A 19,268-nucleotide genomic window follows, 5' to 3' on the forward strand; every position below is an offset into this window, starting at 1 on the left:
AGCACATGCCAGTGTAGACATAGCCTTCCAGTCTCTGGTATCCTCAGGGGGACCAAATTCCATTGTGCCTTAGTCATGGTACCTCTCCGGGTTCACTAGACTTGTGCCACACCAGTGATTATATTTCCTCTATCTCGCATCCCTGCTCACTAGATTTCTTACTTCCCCAAAGAGTCTTCAATAACAGTCACCAACCAGCCACTAAAGTGAGCTCCAGCTTCACGAAACATGGCTTTCAATAAGACATGGAACCATATGTAACCATAGGATAAGCAGCATCTCATCCCTGTGCTCCCAGTCATTCATAATCCCTAAGCACAGTCCCTCTGATAATTTCCTGTTCTACTGACTAGATAGTGTTGGTCACATGTTGCTGTTGCATCCCCAGTGCCAATGCTGTTTCCCTCTAATCTGCCCCAAATGCTACTGCTAACACGATCTTTCTCATCCATCCATCAGAGCATGCCACGCTCACAATCTGCACCAGCTGCCCCTTGCTCATTGGACTGAGCTCTAGCTCATGCCGTCCAGCCCATGCCTCTGACAGCCTCTCCGTTATTTCTTTGTCAGCTCTCTACCTCCCCCTTTTGTCATTTCCACGCCTTTATCCGCACAGTCCCCTGTCCTTGGAATAATGCCCCAATCCCAATCTGGCTGCCTCCCAGCCTCGCCTTGGTCAGATTCCTCCTGCAGACTTGCTTCTTCTGAATGATTGGCAAACATTAACCTTCTTCAGTCACAAGTCCTCTGCAGGCCAATGGCACATAGGAGGGAAGACATGGGACAGTAAACACATCCTACTAAATAACACAGGCCCTTAGCTGTCCCAGTGCATCTGGTAATCAACTGCCTTTGTTGGTATGACAAAGTCACCCCATGATGGCTGGTTACAGTGACCAGAACAACCTCTTACCTACCTGCAGGTAACAGAACCACTCCTTTAGCTCTAATAATAATAGCTGTTGCTGAAGGTAGTGGGTTCAAGTCTCAGTGTCCATATATGTGTGGCCCAGGCTTGTTCTGTATCCAACATTTAGGCTGTAAGCTTCACAATGGTATACTTATATATATTGTTTGTCTCCTGTAATGCTGAATGCTTAACAAATGCAAAAAATGGCACCTTAGGCTGTGTCTGACTACATTCCTCTTTTGACAGAGGGATGTAAATTAGACACTTCAAAATTGCAAATGAAGCCGGGATTTAAATATCCTGTGCATCATTTGCACAATCACGCAATGTACTCATTTTGAGATGTACAGGATCTTTAAAAAAGCCTGCCATTTTTGACTGAATCACGTCTAGACCGTGGTTTTACTTTTGAAATGGCGCTTGTTCAAAAGAGCACCATTATGCAATTATGCAAAGGAAGCATGGGATATTTAAATCCCTGCTTCATTTGCAATTTTGAAGTGTCTAATTTACATCCCTCTGTCAAAAGAGGGATGTAGTCTAGACACAGCCAGAGACTAATCAAAGTATATAGAATCACGATCTTTCAAGGGCCCACTTGATCAATCCTAATGAGATTAAATAAGTGGGCTACACGTGTCCCGTATACAGCTTTTGATTTGGAAATGCAGATGTTAACAGCAGGAGAAATTGTATTTGTAATGTGTCAACCAGTAAACGTCTTTGTTTAAGTCCAGGGTAACAGTGTCAAATCCTAGAATCATAGAACACTAGAACTGGAAGGGACCTCAAGAGGTCATCAAATCCAGTCCCCTGCCCTCATGGCAGGACCAGGCACCATCTATTCTAAACTGTCCCTGACAGGTGTCTGTCTAACCTGCTCTTAAATATCTCCAGAGATGGAGATTCCACAACCTCCTGAGAAAATTTATTCCAGTGTTTAACCACCCTGACAGTTAGGAAGTTTTTCCTAATGTCCAACCTAAACCTCCCTTGCTGCAATTTAAGCCCATTGCTTCTTCTCCTAGATAAATCTGTAGATAAATTCCAGTTCTTCAGACTCTCTTTGTAATTGGTGAAATTCCTCTGTAGAAGAATGCCTACTTTTAAATCCATGATTGAGTGCCTAGGCAGGTTAAAATGTTCCCCTACAGGTTTCTGTGTGTTACAGTTTCTGATATATGATTTGTGTCCATCAGTTTCTGATATATGATTTGTCTCAGAGACTGTCCAGTCTGGCCAATGTACATGACAGAGGGGCATTGCTGGGATTTGATGGCATAGATCCTATTAGTGGATGTGCAGTTATATGAACCTCTGATGTGGTTTAGGCGGTTAGGTCCTGTAATGATGTCACTTGTATAGATGTATGCACAGAGCTGGGAATTGAGTTTGTTGCAGGGGTTTGGTTCCTGGGTGAGTGTGTCTGAGGCATGATGTGTAGCTGCTGGAAAGGATTTGCTTCACATAGGGGGAGGGGTTTGCCTATAGGCAAGGATTAGCCTAAATCCTGTGAGAGTGATAGGTGGTAGATTGTAAATGATGCACTGGAGGGGTTTAAGTTGGGGGCTGCAGGGATAACCAGTGGTGTTCATTATTTTCCTTGTTGGGCCTGTCTTGAACTAGTTAACTTTTGGATACTCTATCAATCTGTTTCTGCGCTTCCCCAGCTAGGTATTTAAGTTCTAAGAATGCCTGAGAAAGATCTTGTAGGTGTCTGTCTCTGTCTGTGGGACTGGATTAAATCTCGTTGTATCTTAGGGATTGGATGTAGGCAATCAATCATGTGATGTATCCTGGATAGAAGCTACAGGCACTTAGGTAAGAATAGGAGTCAGTAGATTTCCAGTAAGGGATGGTGTTTATGTGACCATCATTTATTTGTACTGTAGTATCCCGGAAGTGGATCTCTTGTATGGATTCCAAAAAGAACGAGATAAATTCATGGAGGTTAGGTCCATCGATGGCTGTTAGCCAGGATAGTTAGGAATGGTGTCCCCAGCCTCGGTTTGTCTGGAAATGGATGACAGGAGAGGGATCATGTGAGGGTTATCTGTTGTGTTCACTCTTTCTGGGGCACCCGGCATTGGCCGCTGTCAGCAGACAGGATACTGGGCTAGATGGAACCTTGGTCTGACCCAGTATGGCCACTCTTACATCCTTATGATTGGTCCAGGCTAAGGTTCATGGTGGAGTGGAAGTTGTTGAAATCCCTGTGGAATTCTTCAAGGGTCTCCTTCTCGTGGGTCCATATGATGATGTCATCAATGTAGCATAAGTAGAAGAAGGGTGCTAGGGGGTGAGAGCTGAGGAAACGTGTGAGATCAGCAATAAAGACTTTGGCATATTGCGGGGCTATGCGGGTGCCCTTAGCTGTGCCGCTGACCTGAAGATATAAATTGTCCCCAAACTGGAAATAGCGGTAGGTGAGGACAAACAAATGCATCTATGGTTAACAGCTGTCTCCTCTCTCCACCCAGGAGCCACAGACACGGATACAGCCTTTGTTGCTATCGCTTCCAAGATGGTAGAGGTGAACTTTGTCAATCTCAACCCCTTTTACAAGCTCGGCTTTCCATACACTGGGAAGGTAACACACATTCTCCCTTCTCTTACCATTCCCCCTTCCTCTTTAGAAGAGTCACTGCTACATACTTTGGAGACATGCATGGGGTAGGGAGAGAATAATATGGCTGGGAATAAACTGTGTGAAAAATGCTCAGCTGGTGTAAACTGGTGCAGCTCCATTGACACCAATAGTGCTATGTTGACTTACGCTCTCTGAGGATTAGATTCTCTGTGCCACCTTTATGGGAAATTCTGACCCCTGCCCCATTCCCCCATCTCTCCCAGCCGAGTCACCAAGCACGGGGAGTTAACAGTTTGGAAGATGGATTCTTTGTTCTCTGGAGGTCCTCTGGGAGCATTTCTCAATGCTCTCCAACAAGGAGTCTGTCTCTGTCAGGACATGCATGCAGGAGATGGGGTTACATTGGAAAGATCTCTGGGCATTCACGTCAGGCCTAGTGTGGTCACTTCTGACCCCAGTGCCCTAGTCTGTCCTGCAGTGAGGGGTGTGGATGGCTCAATGGGGGATGCTTTTCTCTCAAGGTCAGTACTGGCCTAGTGCCCCAGTGTGGGCTAGGAGGAATTGTGAAGCTGAAATTTTGGATGCGATTTAGAATGGGAACTCCAACCATTTCTAATGTTTAAAGACTAACACTATACTATTATTGAAAGGAAAAGATGTGTTAAGCTCAATAGCCAGGAGCTTGATTTTTCTTGTCCTCAAAATCCCCTCAGAAGTCTCTGCTGGATGCATTGCCTGTACATTCTTGTCCTACGCTCCCACGTATTTTTACTCCAGTGCAGCTGCTGATGTTGTTTCAGCAATGGATATTAGGACCCCTATCTCCCACCTGTAACCTGTCAAGCACTTATGAGGCTTTAGGTGGAAAGGGTTAGTAGTAAGCACCCAAACTCACCCAGTTTCCAGCATGTAGAAGGTATTCTGTCTCCCAACCCTCCAGCACAGTGATTACTGGAACAGCTGGTGCTTATTTCCCTTTTTGCTCTGCAGATGCACTTTGCCATCAATGAAGTTCCCATCCAAAACCACACTGTCTACCTGACTGTGGATGTCAATGATAAGGAGACGCACCTGCCGTATGTGACAGATGAGAAGGGGGAAGTCCACTTCACCCTAGACACCTCGGAGTGGAACAACACGCTGGTGTCGCTGAGGGTGAGTCACACGGGTGGACAAAGCAGGGTCAGAGCGAGGGGGACCTGGAGGAAGAGCAGAGAAAGTGGAAGCAGGCTGTGGAACTTGGAACTCCTGGCTCCCACTGTTCTCGTCTGTCTGCCTTGGCAGCTTTAATGAACCCTTCCTGTTATCTGCCAGCCTTGACCAGGAAGACCTGTAACTCCATCGCTCCAGTTCAGACCGATGTGCCAACAAAGGAAATGTTTCCTTTGGGCAGGAGGAGCCTCCTTAAGCACAATTCCACCTCCTGCCACAGCCTCCTATTTCCCCTCACTAGCAGTAACCATGGCAACATTCTCTACTCTCATTGCTTCTTGCCCTTGCTTAGACTTAAACTCTGCCTACCACATGCTTATCTGTCACTAGATTGGCACCAATGTCCCAGAAGGAAATGTGCCAAAGACCCTTGCCTGATCCCTGTTGCCAGCCATTCCCCACAGTCTGGAGATGGATTGGAACAAGTGCTCCATCATGGAAGTGCTCAGCAGAGTCTTTCCTGACACCCCAGCTCCATTCTGTTCCCCTTGGACTGCAAACAATGACATCCAGGTGAAAATTCCCAGAGCCTGTTTCCAGTACTGGAGCTCTGGACTAGGTATGTTACATTTAGAGTAACTGGCTAATCAAATAGTCAATGCATTTTGCATCAGCTATTTAGTTAGTCAATAAGGGCACCTCTGCCCCAGGGCTACACTTCAAAGGTGAAAGAGCTGTGGGGAGCATGGGGCCATCAGGGGACTGTCCTGTGCTCCCAACGGCATTTAAAAGTGGCAGCGCCGTATGGAGTCCAGGGTTAGTTGGGGAGCAGCCTTGCCTCCGCTCCGCCACTTACTGTCTCTTTATGATAGAGGCAGTGGGGTGAGGGGGAAGCAAACTAGTCGACTAGTATGTCAACTATCCAATACACATTTGTTTATCAGAGAGTCGACTAGTAGTTCACATCCCCACTCTGTGCACTAAATTCTCTGCAGCAAACTGGACCTGGCTTCCAGGGCAAGGCCCACCCCTGAGGTTCCTTCTGCACTTTGGGTCAGACAGCTGGAAATATCAGGGCTGCTGCAGGCCATTTTTAGAACTGGAAGCATCCCCTCATCCAGGTCATTAATAAAGATATTGAACAAAACCAGACTTAGAACCGAACCTTGGGGCACTCCGCTAGAAACCAACCGCCATCGGGATGGTTGCTTGCTACGCATTGGGATGGTTTCTTTCTGTGCCTTCAATAAGGCTTCAATACTGCCAGCTGTCCTGGACTCCTTTCCCCTTCATATTAGCATCCGAGGGGATTCTGCCCATCAGGTCGCTGATGGTGTTCCCTTCTGGTTTCTTCCTTCAAAATCATTCACCACCGCAGAGCCTGTGGAGAGAGCCTGAAAGTGATTACTTACCTCGATAGCATTGAGAGATTCCTGTTCTGGCCTTTTTCCCCTTCTAGAAGTTACATGCTGCCAGTTCTCTTCCTGGTCCCATACTGCCCTCTCTGGCTCTTCTGCCTGCTGTGCTTACAGGATTAAACGCTGCCTTCTATCGAGGAAGTCTTCATCCTCTCTGATTGAACGTAGGGTCGACACTTGGGCCTCCAGTCCTCTACTTTTTTCTTCCAAAATGGCAACCAGCTTGCACTTGGTTGCTTGCTCACTGCTTTATATAACCCTGGACTGCCTGAAAGTCCCTCCCCCTACCAAGGCTCAGCCAATCAGCAGAGGCTTCTACAATTCAAACTTTAATTAGAAGCCAACAGTTTCCACCTCAGTAGCTGAGAAGCTGATAGAAACAGGCAGAGAAAGAGGTGACAGAGATTGCCTGGACTGACTATGGTGTGGTGGCCCTGGGAGAAGGCTAGAGAGAGATGTTGGGTTGAATGCTGGCTTAAAGATTTGGGGCTCTGAGCAAGGAAATTATCTCCTATGGTTTGGTTTCTCTTGTGTTCATGAAAACTGGACTTTGTACATTGCTTGAAACACAAAACACTGCATCAAAGAAATGCTCTATGTCAGTTTCTGCTCTCAAGTGGAATATGCTACAAGAGTCCACATTTTTGGCTAACGGCTTGGGTCAAAGCAGGTAACACAGTTTTCATACTAAATTCAATTTATTATTCTCAGCCTTATAATTTTCATTTTTCAGTCTGCTGTAGATTGATACTGAGGACTAAAGTTCCCTCTACTGTTTTCTGTCTCTGTGCAGAATCAATTTTATGTGCACTGAGGCATGTGCAGATGTGCACCACTAGTAGGAACACATGCTGCCAGCTATGGGCACTGTGGGTGCTCTGCTAATCAGCTTGGTGGTATTCGATTCTCTCCAAGGTATTTGATTCTCTCCAGGGAAGCCACCCAAGTGCACACCTTACCAGGAATGCTTCTGAGGACACATATGTGCATTAGAAAAATTTTAGAGAAAGCTGGAGTTTTGGGTAGCTGAACAGGGTTAACTGTGACTTTTGGCACCCGGGGAGGTAGAAAAGGTGGGCTGGGATTATGGGACAAATACATTTGCTGGATATTTATGCAATGAAATAGTTCACAATGGTGCCATGTGACTCTTGCCTTACGTGTAGGTTTCTGAGTTAATACATTATAGCAATGAATGGGGGAGTTCATACCTCTCTGGATGGCTGAAGTCTCAGGCTGACATTGCAGACTACATGCAAGTCATATTTTCAGTTTTCTCTGAAATCAAAAGTGTTCACAACAGAGTTAAAAAGAAAAAGGAATTGCATACTCTGGAATCTAGTTCAGCACCTGGGGGTAGATTCTGCTGTAATCTCAGCCTCTGTTGGTTAGGTGGGAGCCTGGACATACACTCTGGGCACTGCATTGAAAGTTTCCAGCAGCACCCCAATTACAGGCTTCTCCATTGGTTAACCCTGCCATGCATTTTTGCTCTGAAGGGCAGATACTCCATTGTGAACATAACCAAGGAGGATCTCTACACATATGCAGTGGTCCAGCAGGAGGCTTTCAATTGGCTGAAACCCTTCTACTCTGAGAGCAACAGCTTCCTGGAGATCCAGCAGGTGGAAGAAGAGCTGCCCTGTGACCAAGAACAGGAAGTGCGGGTGGATTACATCCTGGACCGGAATGAGCTGGTTCCTGGGTCAGAGCATCTGGATTTCTATTATTTGGTGAGCACTAATTTTCAGGGCAGTTGGATCCCATGTTTTTTTACAGCAGTAGCCCTGAGGCTACATCTGTGCTTCACACTTATTTCAGAATAAGCTATTCCAGAACAAATAGTCCAGAACAGCTATTTCAAAATAACACAAGTACACTACAGGGAAGCCTAGAAATTAGTCCAAGGCAGGCTCCCCTAATGTGGATGCACTATCTTGATTTAGAGTCCCAGCCAGCACTGGGGAGTAATTATTTTGAATGGCCTGGGGGAGGAGCTATTTCAAAACAGCAGCAGTGCAGCATCCATACTACAGCTATTCCGAAATAGCTGTTTTGGAAGAGGTGTTATTCCTTGTGGAATGAGCCACCCATTATTTCAAAATTATTTCAAAATAATGGGCTAGCTGTGAAGACATTCTCATAGTTATTTGGAAATAATGGACGTTATTCCGAAATAATGTTGCTGGGTAGACATACCCTTACAGACCTCTGCAAAAGGGGTAACTATTCATGGTCTGTAAAACAATTTGTGCATTCCATTTTATGCTTGGATTTGTAGATATCTTGCTGAGTGGAATGCATGTTTCTGAAACCTCCTCACTAAACTCCCAGTCCCACAGCATTTGACAGCTCTCCTCCCCCCCAGCCCCCCTCCCCCCCGAGTTATCTTGTTCTGCTAGGAACGTCTTGAGCCAGCCTTGGGGGACTGTTGCTAGTCTGGCCTGATTCTGTGGCTGGAATTGGAAGGCATGGTTGCCAGGTGAGTGCCTTGGCAACCTTCCCTTGGAGTTCCCACGGGTTCCGTTGCTTAGAGAACATTTCTGAGGCTTCTGGGCCTTCGTCCATTATGAGTTTAATGATAAAGCACGGTGATTGTCTCTCTCAGACTCTCTCTGCTCTGCATGTTCTCTTCTCAGAAGCCTGGCTCCTGACAGGCTGTTCTGTCTCCTCTGCAGGTTGTCTCAAGAGGCAGGATTGTTCTCAATGGACAGACACAAGTGCCAGTTGGCCAGGATGAGAGTAAGTAAGAAATCCCAGCTGCAGCTGCAACAAACTCCATGGAGAGCATCCCAATGGATCTGGCCATTGGGCCATCTTAGTATGGTAGGCAGGCTCCTGCCTTGCCTGGCTATGGATGAGCCAATGTCCCACCTCTTGCTTTGGTCTGTCCAGTCTGGAGTTTTGAGAACAGATGGAACAAAAACCTATCAGGGATGGTCCAGGTATACTCAGTGTGAGGGGATGGACTAAATGGCTTCTTGAGGTCCCTTTCCAGACTGCATTTCTATGATTCCTTGACTGGCCTAGTGAATGTCTCTGCAGATACTGTTCTTATCCACATATCACAGTCTGAAAGTGGCTCACGACTGCCAAAAAGCAGGGCAGAACCTCCTAACTGGTTGTACATTCTGTAATTAGGCTTCACCAAGCCAATAGCAGGTGGGAATTCTCTAACTCCTGTAACAGTCTTACCATGGAGTCACAGTTAGACTGGAATGCCTCAGGGGGACTACTGAATGCCTCATTTGCCTGCAATGGGTCATCCTGTGTGCAGGATGAGCAGTTTACCTCACTTGGTGCTTCTTTCCCTGTTGGATGAGTTACACCTTTAGGGAGGTGTTTACTGGGCAAACACGCAACATACCTTTATAGCCTGGAATATTATAACGTAGGATTAAAACATGCAGCATCCTATAGCATTCCATAAAATCTAAATCCTATACACATTCTTATAACACTCACTAGATGAACCCACAGGTTAGCCAGATTCATTTCCAGTTGTGCATGTGTCAGGGTACGTCTACACTACAGCACTAATTCGAACTAATTTAATTCGAATTAGTTAATTTGAACTAAGCTAATTCGAACTAGTGCATCTAGACCTAAAAACTAGTTTGAATTAGCATTTTGCTAATTCGAACTAGCAAGTCCACATTGAGTGGACCCTGAACCAAGGTTAAGGATGGCCGGAAGCAGTGCCGGCAGGGCATCAGATTAGGACTTAGAGCATGGAGCTGCTGTCTCAGGCTAGCCAAGGACTGTGCTTAAAGGGACCCGACCCCCACCCCGGACAGACAGTTCTCAGGGGTTCCCCAATTGGAGTGCCCTGAGTGCCCACACTTGGCACATCACAGCACTCGGCCATCAGCCCAGCTGCACATGCCGCAGGCTTCCATCTGGGGGGGGGGGGGAACGGGGGGCTGCAGGAGAGCTTCCACCCCAAGGAGCCCGCAGAGCCACCCCAGTCCTCCCCATCGGGGGCTCGTGCCCCATTCCTCCCTCACCTCCTTCAACTTACCCCTCCCTAGCCCCCTTCCTGATGTACAAAATAAAGGACACGTGTGTTCAAAAATAGAAACTCTCTTTATTGAACAAAACTTGGGGAGACTGGGAAAAGGAGGTGAGAGAGGGGAAGAAAGAGGGTGGGAGAGGGGAGGGCAACTAAAATGATCAGGGGTTTGGAACAGGTCCCATATGAAGAGAGGCTAAAGAGACTGGGACTTTTCAGCTTAGAAAAGAGGAGACAGAGGGGGGATATGATAGAGGTCTATAAAAGCATGAGTGGGGTGGAGAGGGTGCATAAAGAAAAGTTCTTCATTATTTCCCATAATAGAACGACTAGAGGACACCAAATGAAATGAATAGGTAGCAGGCTTCAAACTAACAACAGAAAGTTTTTCTTCACAAAGCAAATAGTCAACCTGTGGAACTCCTTGCTGCAGGAGGCTGTGAAGGCTAGAACTAGAACAGAGTTTAAAGAGAAGTGAGATCAAGTCATGGAGGTTGGTTCCATGGAGTGGTATTAGCCAGGGGGTAGAAATGGTGTCCCTGGCCTCTGTTTGTGGAAGGCTGGAGATGGATGGCACGAGACAAATGGCTTGGTCATTGTCTTCGGTCCATCCCCTCCAGGGTACCTAGTGTTGGCCGCTGTCAGCAGACAGGCTACTGGGCTAGATGGACCTTTGGTCTGACCCAGTACGGCCGTTCTAAGCTCAGGGCTCAGGGTCGAGGGTCTCAGTGGACCACCTTGATTTTCATGCAAACCTGCTCCTGGGTGGCCAGGCTGGCAGCTATCCTGCCCTAGACGGCCACTTTCCTGTGCCTAGTGCGGAGGTCGTGGATGAGGTCCACGATCTCCGCACTAGACCAGGCGGGCGCCCACCTCTTGCGGTCCCGGGCAGGCCTTCGGGAGCCGCCAGCCTGGTCCCGGGAAGAGGCGGAGGGCTGGGTCGCAGCGGGTGGCTGGTTCGTGCTGTGCCAGGTGCAGGGTCTGCTGGCTGCGTGCTGGCAGGCTTGCACCTGGCACAGGCACCGTAGCCAGCCTGTGCCCCTTTAAGGACTCCGGGGCCGGGAGGGGGGCAGAAGAGTTTCCCTGGTGGTGTCCAGAGTGGCCACCAGGGAAAGCTGTGGAGGGCTAGCCTCCCACTAGTTCGAATTAAGTGGCTACACAGCCCTTAATTCGAACTACTTAATTCGAACTAGGTGTTAGTCCTCGTAGAATGAGGTTTACCTAGTTCGAATTAAGCGCTCCGCTAGTTCGAATTAAGTTCGAACTAGCGGTTCGCGTGTGTAGCGCCTACCAAAGTTAATTCGAACTAACGTTTGTTAGTTCGAATTAACTTTGTAGTGTAGACATACCCTCAGTGTTCAGTGAGACCTGTGGCCTTGGCATGAGCTGACACTGGTCTGCCAGCATCACGCCACAAAAATTATAAAATCCTATGCCTCAGTAATATCCAGCACCAGTTTTGCATGGATCTAAATAAGCATTTCTTTCACTTCCCACCCTCTCATACAGCACTGAAGGGTTCCTTCTCATTGACTCTGCCCATCAGCTCTGAACTTGCACCCACTGCCAATCTTTTGCTTTATGCCATATTTGCTGATGGAGAGGTAGCAGCCGATGTGGATGTGTTCACAGTCAGCAAGTGCTTCAAACACAAGGTGAGTGTTGTCCTGGGATGTTGAAGTGGGGGTTGGGGAATGGGATGTGGGGCAGAGAGGCGATCTGGCTGGGACAATGTGCCCTCCACTATCTCTGTGCCCTTCTGTCTGTGTTTCTAGCAGGCTCTCACTCCCATGCTTCCTCTTTCTGCCAATCTCTCTCTCTCAGTTGCATGGCTCATGCACCCACTTTGTTTTCTACCCTTCTTCCATTTGGTAAACACATCGGCTACGTCTACACTGTCATGATTTTCCGGAAATGCTTTTAACGGAAAAGAGCGTCTAGATTGGCAGGACGCTTTTCCGCAAAAGCACTTTTTGCGGAAAAGCGTCCGTGGCCAATCTAGACGTGGTTTTCTGCAAAAAAGCCCCGATCGCCATTTTCGCGATCGGGGCTTTTTTGCGGAAAACAGTACTGTGCTGTTTACACTGGCCCTCTTGCACAAATGATTTGCGCAAGAGGGCTTTTGCCCGAATGGGAGCTTCACTGTATTTCCGCAAGAACACTGACGATCTTACATGAGATCATCAGTGTTCTTGCGGAAATTCAAGCGGCCAGTGTAGACAGCTGGCAAGTTTTTCTGCAAAAACAGATGATTTTGTGGAAAAACTTGCCAGTCTAGACACAGTCATCTCTCTCCTCCTGTAGGTGACACTGGCCTTCTCAGAGACGGAGGACCTCCCAGGGTCGAAGGTCAGTCTTAACCTGAAGGCTGACCCTGGCTCCCTGTGCTCCATCCGTGCAGTGGACAAGAGCGTCCTCCTCAAGGAAGATAACATCATGACACCAGAGAGTGTGAGTAAACCTGCTCTTCCTCAACCACTAGGTGACCCCACTCTGGCCAGGCTTGCCCCATGGAACGTGCCAGGTGAGAAGCATATTCTGATGTACCTAAACAGGGCCCTCTTACAAGATGGGTAAACCCAGCCACCACCAATTTGTCTGACCTTTACACTGTGTATTGATTGCCAGTAGACCTCTACCTCACTTGATCTCCTTGACCAGCAGGTGGCTGATTCCTCCCTGTTCCTCCATGGCTACTCCAGGGGCAATGCTTGGAATGAAGTGGTGGGGGCATCAGGCAGATAGGTGGAACGGGCAACTTCAAAAGAATAATGGGCACTCCCTCCAGGGAAAGTGTGGACGTAGCAGTGGGATTGCTGCTGGCCCTCTGCTTACTGTACTGGCACCTCCTCTTGTTTCACCGATGCCACATTTCTCTGCCATGAGAGTCTGTGCTAATGGTTAACTCAAGAGGCCAAGAGCCAGAACTCTTGGGTTCTAATTCAAGTTCTGCCATTGATTTACTGGGTGATGTAGGTCCCTGCCTCGGTTTCCCTTTCAGCTGGTGCGTGGGTTGTGAGACTTAAGTCACTGATGCTCAGAAGTGCTTCTGAGACACTTTGCTGTGAAAAGTTTTGGAGAGGGGCAAAGTATTATTATAGAGTAAGAAAACTGGTTACCAGTATCTAGGACTTTCTTTGGCACTATGCTACAGACTGTGGCTACTCCAAATTGATGGTGATAGCAGGGATAGACTTTAGATTCCCCTGCTCCGAAAGGTTGTGAGGGAAAGGAGATTTGCCATGAACTTTTAGCAGGATGAGGCCTAAGGTACAAAAGTTCAGCTGTCCTGCTCCTTACCAGTAGAGGGCAACACACACACACATACACACAATGCCCACAAAACAGACATTAGACAGGATCACAAAGAAAAAACAGTTGCTTGTCATTTCAACCAGAAAGGACACAGTCTCAATGACCTGCTAACCTGCATCCTACTTCAGAAGACATTCAAATCTGCACTTGAAAGGGAATCCTCTGAACTGGCATTCATGCTAAAATTCGACACTCTCCGCACGGGACTTAACAAAGACTCCAGCAATCTTACACATTACAAAGATAGCTTCCCCAATTATCACTTCTAATACTATTAACTCACAGACATTTCCCCTTCCCCACCTCTAATATCATTAACTCACTGGCATTCACCTTCCTTCCCCCCCCCCTACGTCCCCCTTCTGTTCTGTAATGTGATTTGTCCTTTTCATGTGTGTTCATTTTTTTTTTAATTTGTATCCTTTGGTATTTATGGTTGTGACTATTTTCTTCCATTATTTGATCTGAGGAAGTGGGTCTGGCCCACAAAAGCTCATCATCTAATAAACCATCTTGTTAGTCTTTAAAGTGCTACATAGTCCTGTATTTTGTTTCACATACACACACATACACTTAACCCCAGTTCAGTATAGTAACTTTCATTTTCTCATCCAGGTGTATTTGTGGGGCTTGGAAGAAGATTATATGATTGGTGGCCGAGGATATCCTTATCGTGTGGAAGACTTTGAGCCATATCCTTGTCTGCCCCCTGTTCTTCCTCTCCTCCCCACTGCCCGGAACAGGCGCTCTTTGATGGGAGCTCCCTGGTATCAAAGCGAGGCTGATGTCTATAGTCTGTTTAAGGTGGGTATCTTCTGTGCTACTGCACTGAATGGCTCCTGTTCTTGACCACTGGAATTGTACATTTATGGGAAAAAGAAGAACTAGTTGAGAATTCGAAAGTGGAAGGCAGCTTTGATGAAAGTGACCATGAAATCATAGAGGGAGAACAGCAAAACAGAGACAATGGATTTCAGGAAGGCGGATTTTGGTAAGCTCAGTGTTGAAGCAAAAGCAAGCCTCTCTGTGGTTAGGCAACTAACAAAAGCTTTATTGATCAATAAGGCACAGAGTGAGCCAAACGTGGTCTCAGCAGAGCCGGGCCCAGTAAGACTCCTAATACACATCAATCCTAGTATCTTTATACCCTTAATGAAACAAGTCTGACGTCAGGGCATCCAATTACAGAAATCATCAATTAAACTTAGAAAAACAAAGCCTTATCAGCAAGATGGTGGGCAGGTACTAGGGAGTGAATCTTCCTTCTCAGCCAGCTCAATTGAAACATTCCAATAGTACATCTGTCTGGCCTGGCACATGGTGGTGATAGAAAGTTCACTCTGGTCTATGTGCTAAAGCAAGAAGCTGAAATTGTTTCTGTTATTCAAGATGGCTTCTAGCTAAATATGAAATAGTTTCCACATCAGAGAGCTGGTAGGTCAGGTCCCATGGGAAGCAAGACTAAGAGGATTAAACACTTGAAGACAGTTGGCAGTTTTTCAAAGAGACATTATTAAGGGCCCAAGAGCAAACTATTCCACTACATAGGAAAGATGGGAAGTATGGCAAAAGATCACCTTGGCTTAACCATGAGATCTCATATGAATAAAAAATCAAAAAGGGGTCATATAAAAAGTGGAAACTAGGACAAATTACAAAGGATGAATATAAGCAAACAAAAGTATATAGGGGCAAGATTAGAAAGATGAAGGCACAAAATGAGCACAATCTAGCTAGAGGCATAAAATGTAACAAGAAAACATTCTACAAATATATTAGAAGCAAGAGGAAGACCAAAGAGAAGGTAGGCCCATTGCTCAATGAAAACTTGGAAATGGCAGATGTGCTTACTAACTTATTTGTTTTGGTTTTCACCAAGAAGGTTAGTAGTGACAGCATGCCTAACAGTGGAAATGGGGTCCTTTTAGAATTTAAAATAGGAACAAAAACAAGTTACAATTACTTAAAGAAGTTAAACGTCTTCATGTCACCAGAGCCTGATGAAATGCATCCTGGGATACTCAAGGAGCTGATAGATGAGGTATCTGAGCCATTAGCTCTTATCTTTGAAAAGTCATAGTAGTTGGGAGAGATTCCAGAAGACAGGAAAATGGGGGTATGTCTACACTACCCTCCTAATTCGAACTAGGAGGGTAATGTAGGCATACCTCACTTGCAAATGAAGCCCGGGATTTGAATTTCCCGGGCTTCATTTGCATGAAGCCGGCTGGCGCCATTTTTAAATGCCAGCAGTTCGAACCCCGTGCCGTGCGGCTACACGCGGCACAGAGTAGCTAGTTCGGATTAGGCTTCCTAATCTGAACTAGCTGTACTCCTCGTGGAAGCCTAATCCGAACTAGCTACTCCGTGCCGCGTGTAGCCGTGTGGCACGGGGTTCGAACAGCCGGCATTTAAAAATGGCGCCGACCGGCTTCATGCAAATGAAGCCTAGGAAATTCAAATCCCGGGCTTCATTTGCAAGAGGGCTACGTCTACACTGGCCCCTTTTCCGGAAGGGGCATGTAAATTTCAGGAGTCGTCGTAGGGAAATCCGCGGGGGATTTAAATATCCCCCGCGGCATTTAAATAAAAATGTCCGCCGTTTTTTTCCGGCTTTTAAAAAAGCCGGAAAAGAGCGTCTAGACTGGCCCCGATCCTCCGGAAAAAGTGCCCTTTTCCGGAGGCTCTTATTCTTACTTCAAAGTAAGAATAAGAGCCTCCGGAAAAGGGCACTTTTTCCGGAGGATCGGGGCCAGTCTAGACGCTCTTTTCCGGCTTTTTTAAAAGCCGGAAAAAAGCGGCGGACATTTTTATTTAAATGCCGCGGGGGATATTTAAATCCCCCGCGGATTTCCCTACGACGACTCCTGAAATTTACATGCCCCTTCCGGAAAAGGGGCCAGTGTAGACGTAGCCGTGCAGTATGCCTACATTACCCTCCTAGTTCGAATTAGGAGGGTAGTGTAGACATACCCTGGCATCTATAAAAAGGGAAATAAGAACAATCCAGGAAATTACAGACCAGTCAGTTTAACTTCTGTGCCAAGGAAGATAATGGAGCAAGTAATTAAGGAATTCATCTGCAAACATTTGGAAGATAAGGTGATAGGAAACAGCTAGCATGGATTTGTGAAGACTAAATCATGTCAAGCCAATCTGATAGCTTTCTTTGATAGGATAATAGGTCTTGTGGATAAGGGAGAAGAAGTGGATGTGGCATACCTAGGCTTTAGTAAAGCATTTGGTACAGTTTCACATGACCTTCTTATCAATAAATTAGGGAAGTACAATCAAGATGGTACTACTATGAGGTGGGTTAATAACTGACTCAGAGTAGTTATTAATAGTTCAGAGTCATGCTGGAAGGGCATAACAAGTTGGGTTTGGCAGGGGTCTGTTTTGGGACCGGTTCTGTTCAATATCTTCATCAACGATTTAGATATCGGCATAGAGGAGACACTTATTAAGTTTGCAAATATGAAGAAGCTGGGAGGGGTTGCAACTGCTTTGGAGGATAGCATCATAATTGAAAATGATCTGGACAAACTGTAGAAATGGCCTGAGATAAATAGGATGAAGTTTAATAAGGACACATGCAAAGTATTCCACTTGGGAAGGGATAATCCATTTCACACATACAGAATGGGAAGCAACTATCTAGGAAGGAGCACGGCAGAAAGGGATCTAGGAGCCATAGTGGACCACAAGCTAAATATGAGTCAACAGTGTGACTCTGTTGGAAAAAAAGGAAACATGATTCTAGGATGCATTAACAGGTATGGTGTGAGCCTGACACAAAAAGTCATTCTTCCACTCTATTCTGCACTGATTAGGCCTTAATTGGAGTACTGTGTCCAGTTCTGGGCACCACTTATCAAGGAAGATGAGGAGAAATTGGAGAGGGTCCACAGAAGAGCCACAAAAATGATTAAAGGTCTAGAAAGCGTGAGCTATGAGGAAAGACTGGAAGAATTGGGTTTGTTTTGTTTGGAAAAGAGGAGACTGAGAGGACACATGATAGCATTCTTCAAGTACCTAAAATGGTGTTACAAGGAGGAGGGAGAAAAATTGTTCTCCTTGGCCTATGAGGATAGGACAAGAAGCAATGGGCTTAAACTGCAGCAAGGGAGGTTTAGTCTGGACATTAGGAAAAACTTCCTGACTGTCAGGGTGGTTAAACACTGGAATAAATTACCTAGGGGGGTTGTGGAATCTCCATTGCTTGAGATATTTAAGAGGAGGTTGGCTAGACACCTGTCAGGGATGGTCTAGGTGGTGCTGGGTCCTGCTGTGAGGGCAGGGGATTGGATTTGAGGACCTCCCAAGGACCTTCCTGTTCTAATATTCAGTGATCTATGAGTCTATAAGTTTGTCCTGTTACAGGCTAATGTGGCTACCCTTCTGAGGTAACTTCCGTGTGAGTTTTCATGAATTAGTACTGAATAACATCTGGCCTGATGTTCTGATACTGCACGGTCTAACTTTTGAGCAGATTTACAACATGTCAAAGTTGACTTTGTTCATTAATTGTTTTTAATAGATTTAGTGGAGTTGATTCTGAGATGACCGTTATCAGGGTAAAACCTGGGTATTTCCATTGACTTTGGTGAAGGTGAAGAATACGCGCCAACATTTATCACATACGTGTCTGCATTCTGCCACACATTTTCTTGAGCCTGACAATGTCACATTTGGATTCAATATGAACATACAAAATTTTGCAACATGTTGGGTTTCATTGTTTCATTAATTACAATTTGTTTTTTCTTTCATTGTCCCTCCTTTTCTCCCATTGATCATTTTTGCATTCTCTCCATTTTCTACAGCATTTGAGAATGAAAATTTTAACCAACACCAAAGTGAAGAAGCCCGTTTCCTGTGTACGGCCAACCTATGAGAAAAGAATCTTACAGTCTGCCAGAAACCAGCATGATGATGTTGATAATGGTGAGAACTGAATACAATCTTCTGCTGATTCCCTGTGAGAATGCCTCTGATCAAGGGAAGCTAAGCCCCACCTGGCACTCTCCTTTCTCCTCTCTGAACCTGCTGCTGCAGTTCTGGACTCTCTGTGAGTGAGGGAACTAATTTTCCCCTGTTGCAGCTCTTGTTTTATATACAAAAAACATAATATGAAGGACCCACGTGGGCAAAGAGAGGTCCAGCTAACTATATTTATTAATTATTTATAACATGCAGGGCCAACTACATATACACATTCCTGTCCTGCCTGGGTTCTGAGGGCTTCCAAAACATACAACATGCTAAACACCATGGCTACGTCTACACTGGCCCCTTTTCCGGAAGGGGCATGTAAATTTCATGAATCGTCGTAGGGAAATCCGCGGGGGATTTAAATATCCCCCGCGGCATTTAAATAAAAATGTCCGCCGCTTTTTTCCGGCTTTTAAAAAAGCCGGAAAAGAGCGTCTACACTGGCCCCGATCCTCCGGAAAAAGTGCCCTTTTCCGGAGGGTCTTATTCCTACTTCAAAGTAGGAATAAGTAGGAATCTTATTACTTCAAAGTAGGAATAAGACCCTCCGGAAAAGGGCACTTTTTCCGGAGGATCGGGGCCAGTGTAGACGCTCTTTTCCGGCTTTTTTAAAAGCCGGAAAAAAGCGGCGGACATTTTTATTTAAATGCCGCGGGGGATATTTAAATCCCCCGCGGATTTCCCTACGACGATTCATGAAATTTACATGCCCCTTCCGGAAAAGGGGCCAGTGTAGACGTAGCCCATTAGAAGTCTAATAAACTCCATCCAACACTTGCAAAATGTGGAACTGATTACAACTGCTCCACAGCTCACAGAACACCACTTATGGGAGAAACTGTGGCATCAATACCATCACATGGACTCTACCTGAAT

General features: G+C 46.1%; 1 protein-coding gene across 1 annotated transcript in view; it reads left to right on the forward strand.

The window, feature by feature from the left end:
* Positions 1-19,268, forward strand: part of LOC102451496 (alpha-2-macroglobulin-like protein 1) — a 58,575-nt gene that overhangs the window by 14,214 nt on the left and 25,093 nt on the right. The window contains exons 11-18 of the mRNA XM_075902336.2: positions 3,391-3,500; positions 4,491-4,655; positions 7,570-7,803; positions 8,749-8,812; positions 11,592-11,737; positions 12,387-12,533; positions 14,013-14,201; positions 18,224-18,344. Coding sequence (XP_075758451.2) covers positions 3,391-3,500; positions 4,491-4,655; positions 7,570-7,803; positions 8,749-8,812; positions 11,592-11,737; positions 12,387-12,533; positions 14,013-14,201; positions 18,224-18,344 — 1,176 coding nt within the window. The remainder of the gene's footprint in view (positions 1-3,390; positions 3,501-4,490; positions 4,656-7,569; positions 7,804-8,748; positions 8,813-11,591; positions 11,738-12,386; positions 12,534-14,012; positions 14,202-18,223; positions 18,345-19,268) is intronic.

Source organism: Pelodiscus sinensis, chromosome 1 (assembly GCF_052426305.1).
Source record: "Pelodiscus sinensis isolate ZL-2025 chromosome 1, ASM5242630v1, whole genome shotgun sequence".
Classification (NCBI taxonomy): domain Eukaryota; kingdom Metazoa; phylum Chordata; order Testudines; family Trionychidae; genus Pelodiscus; species Pelodiscus sinensis.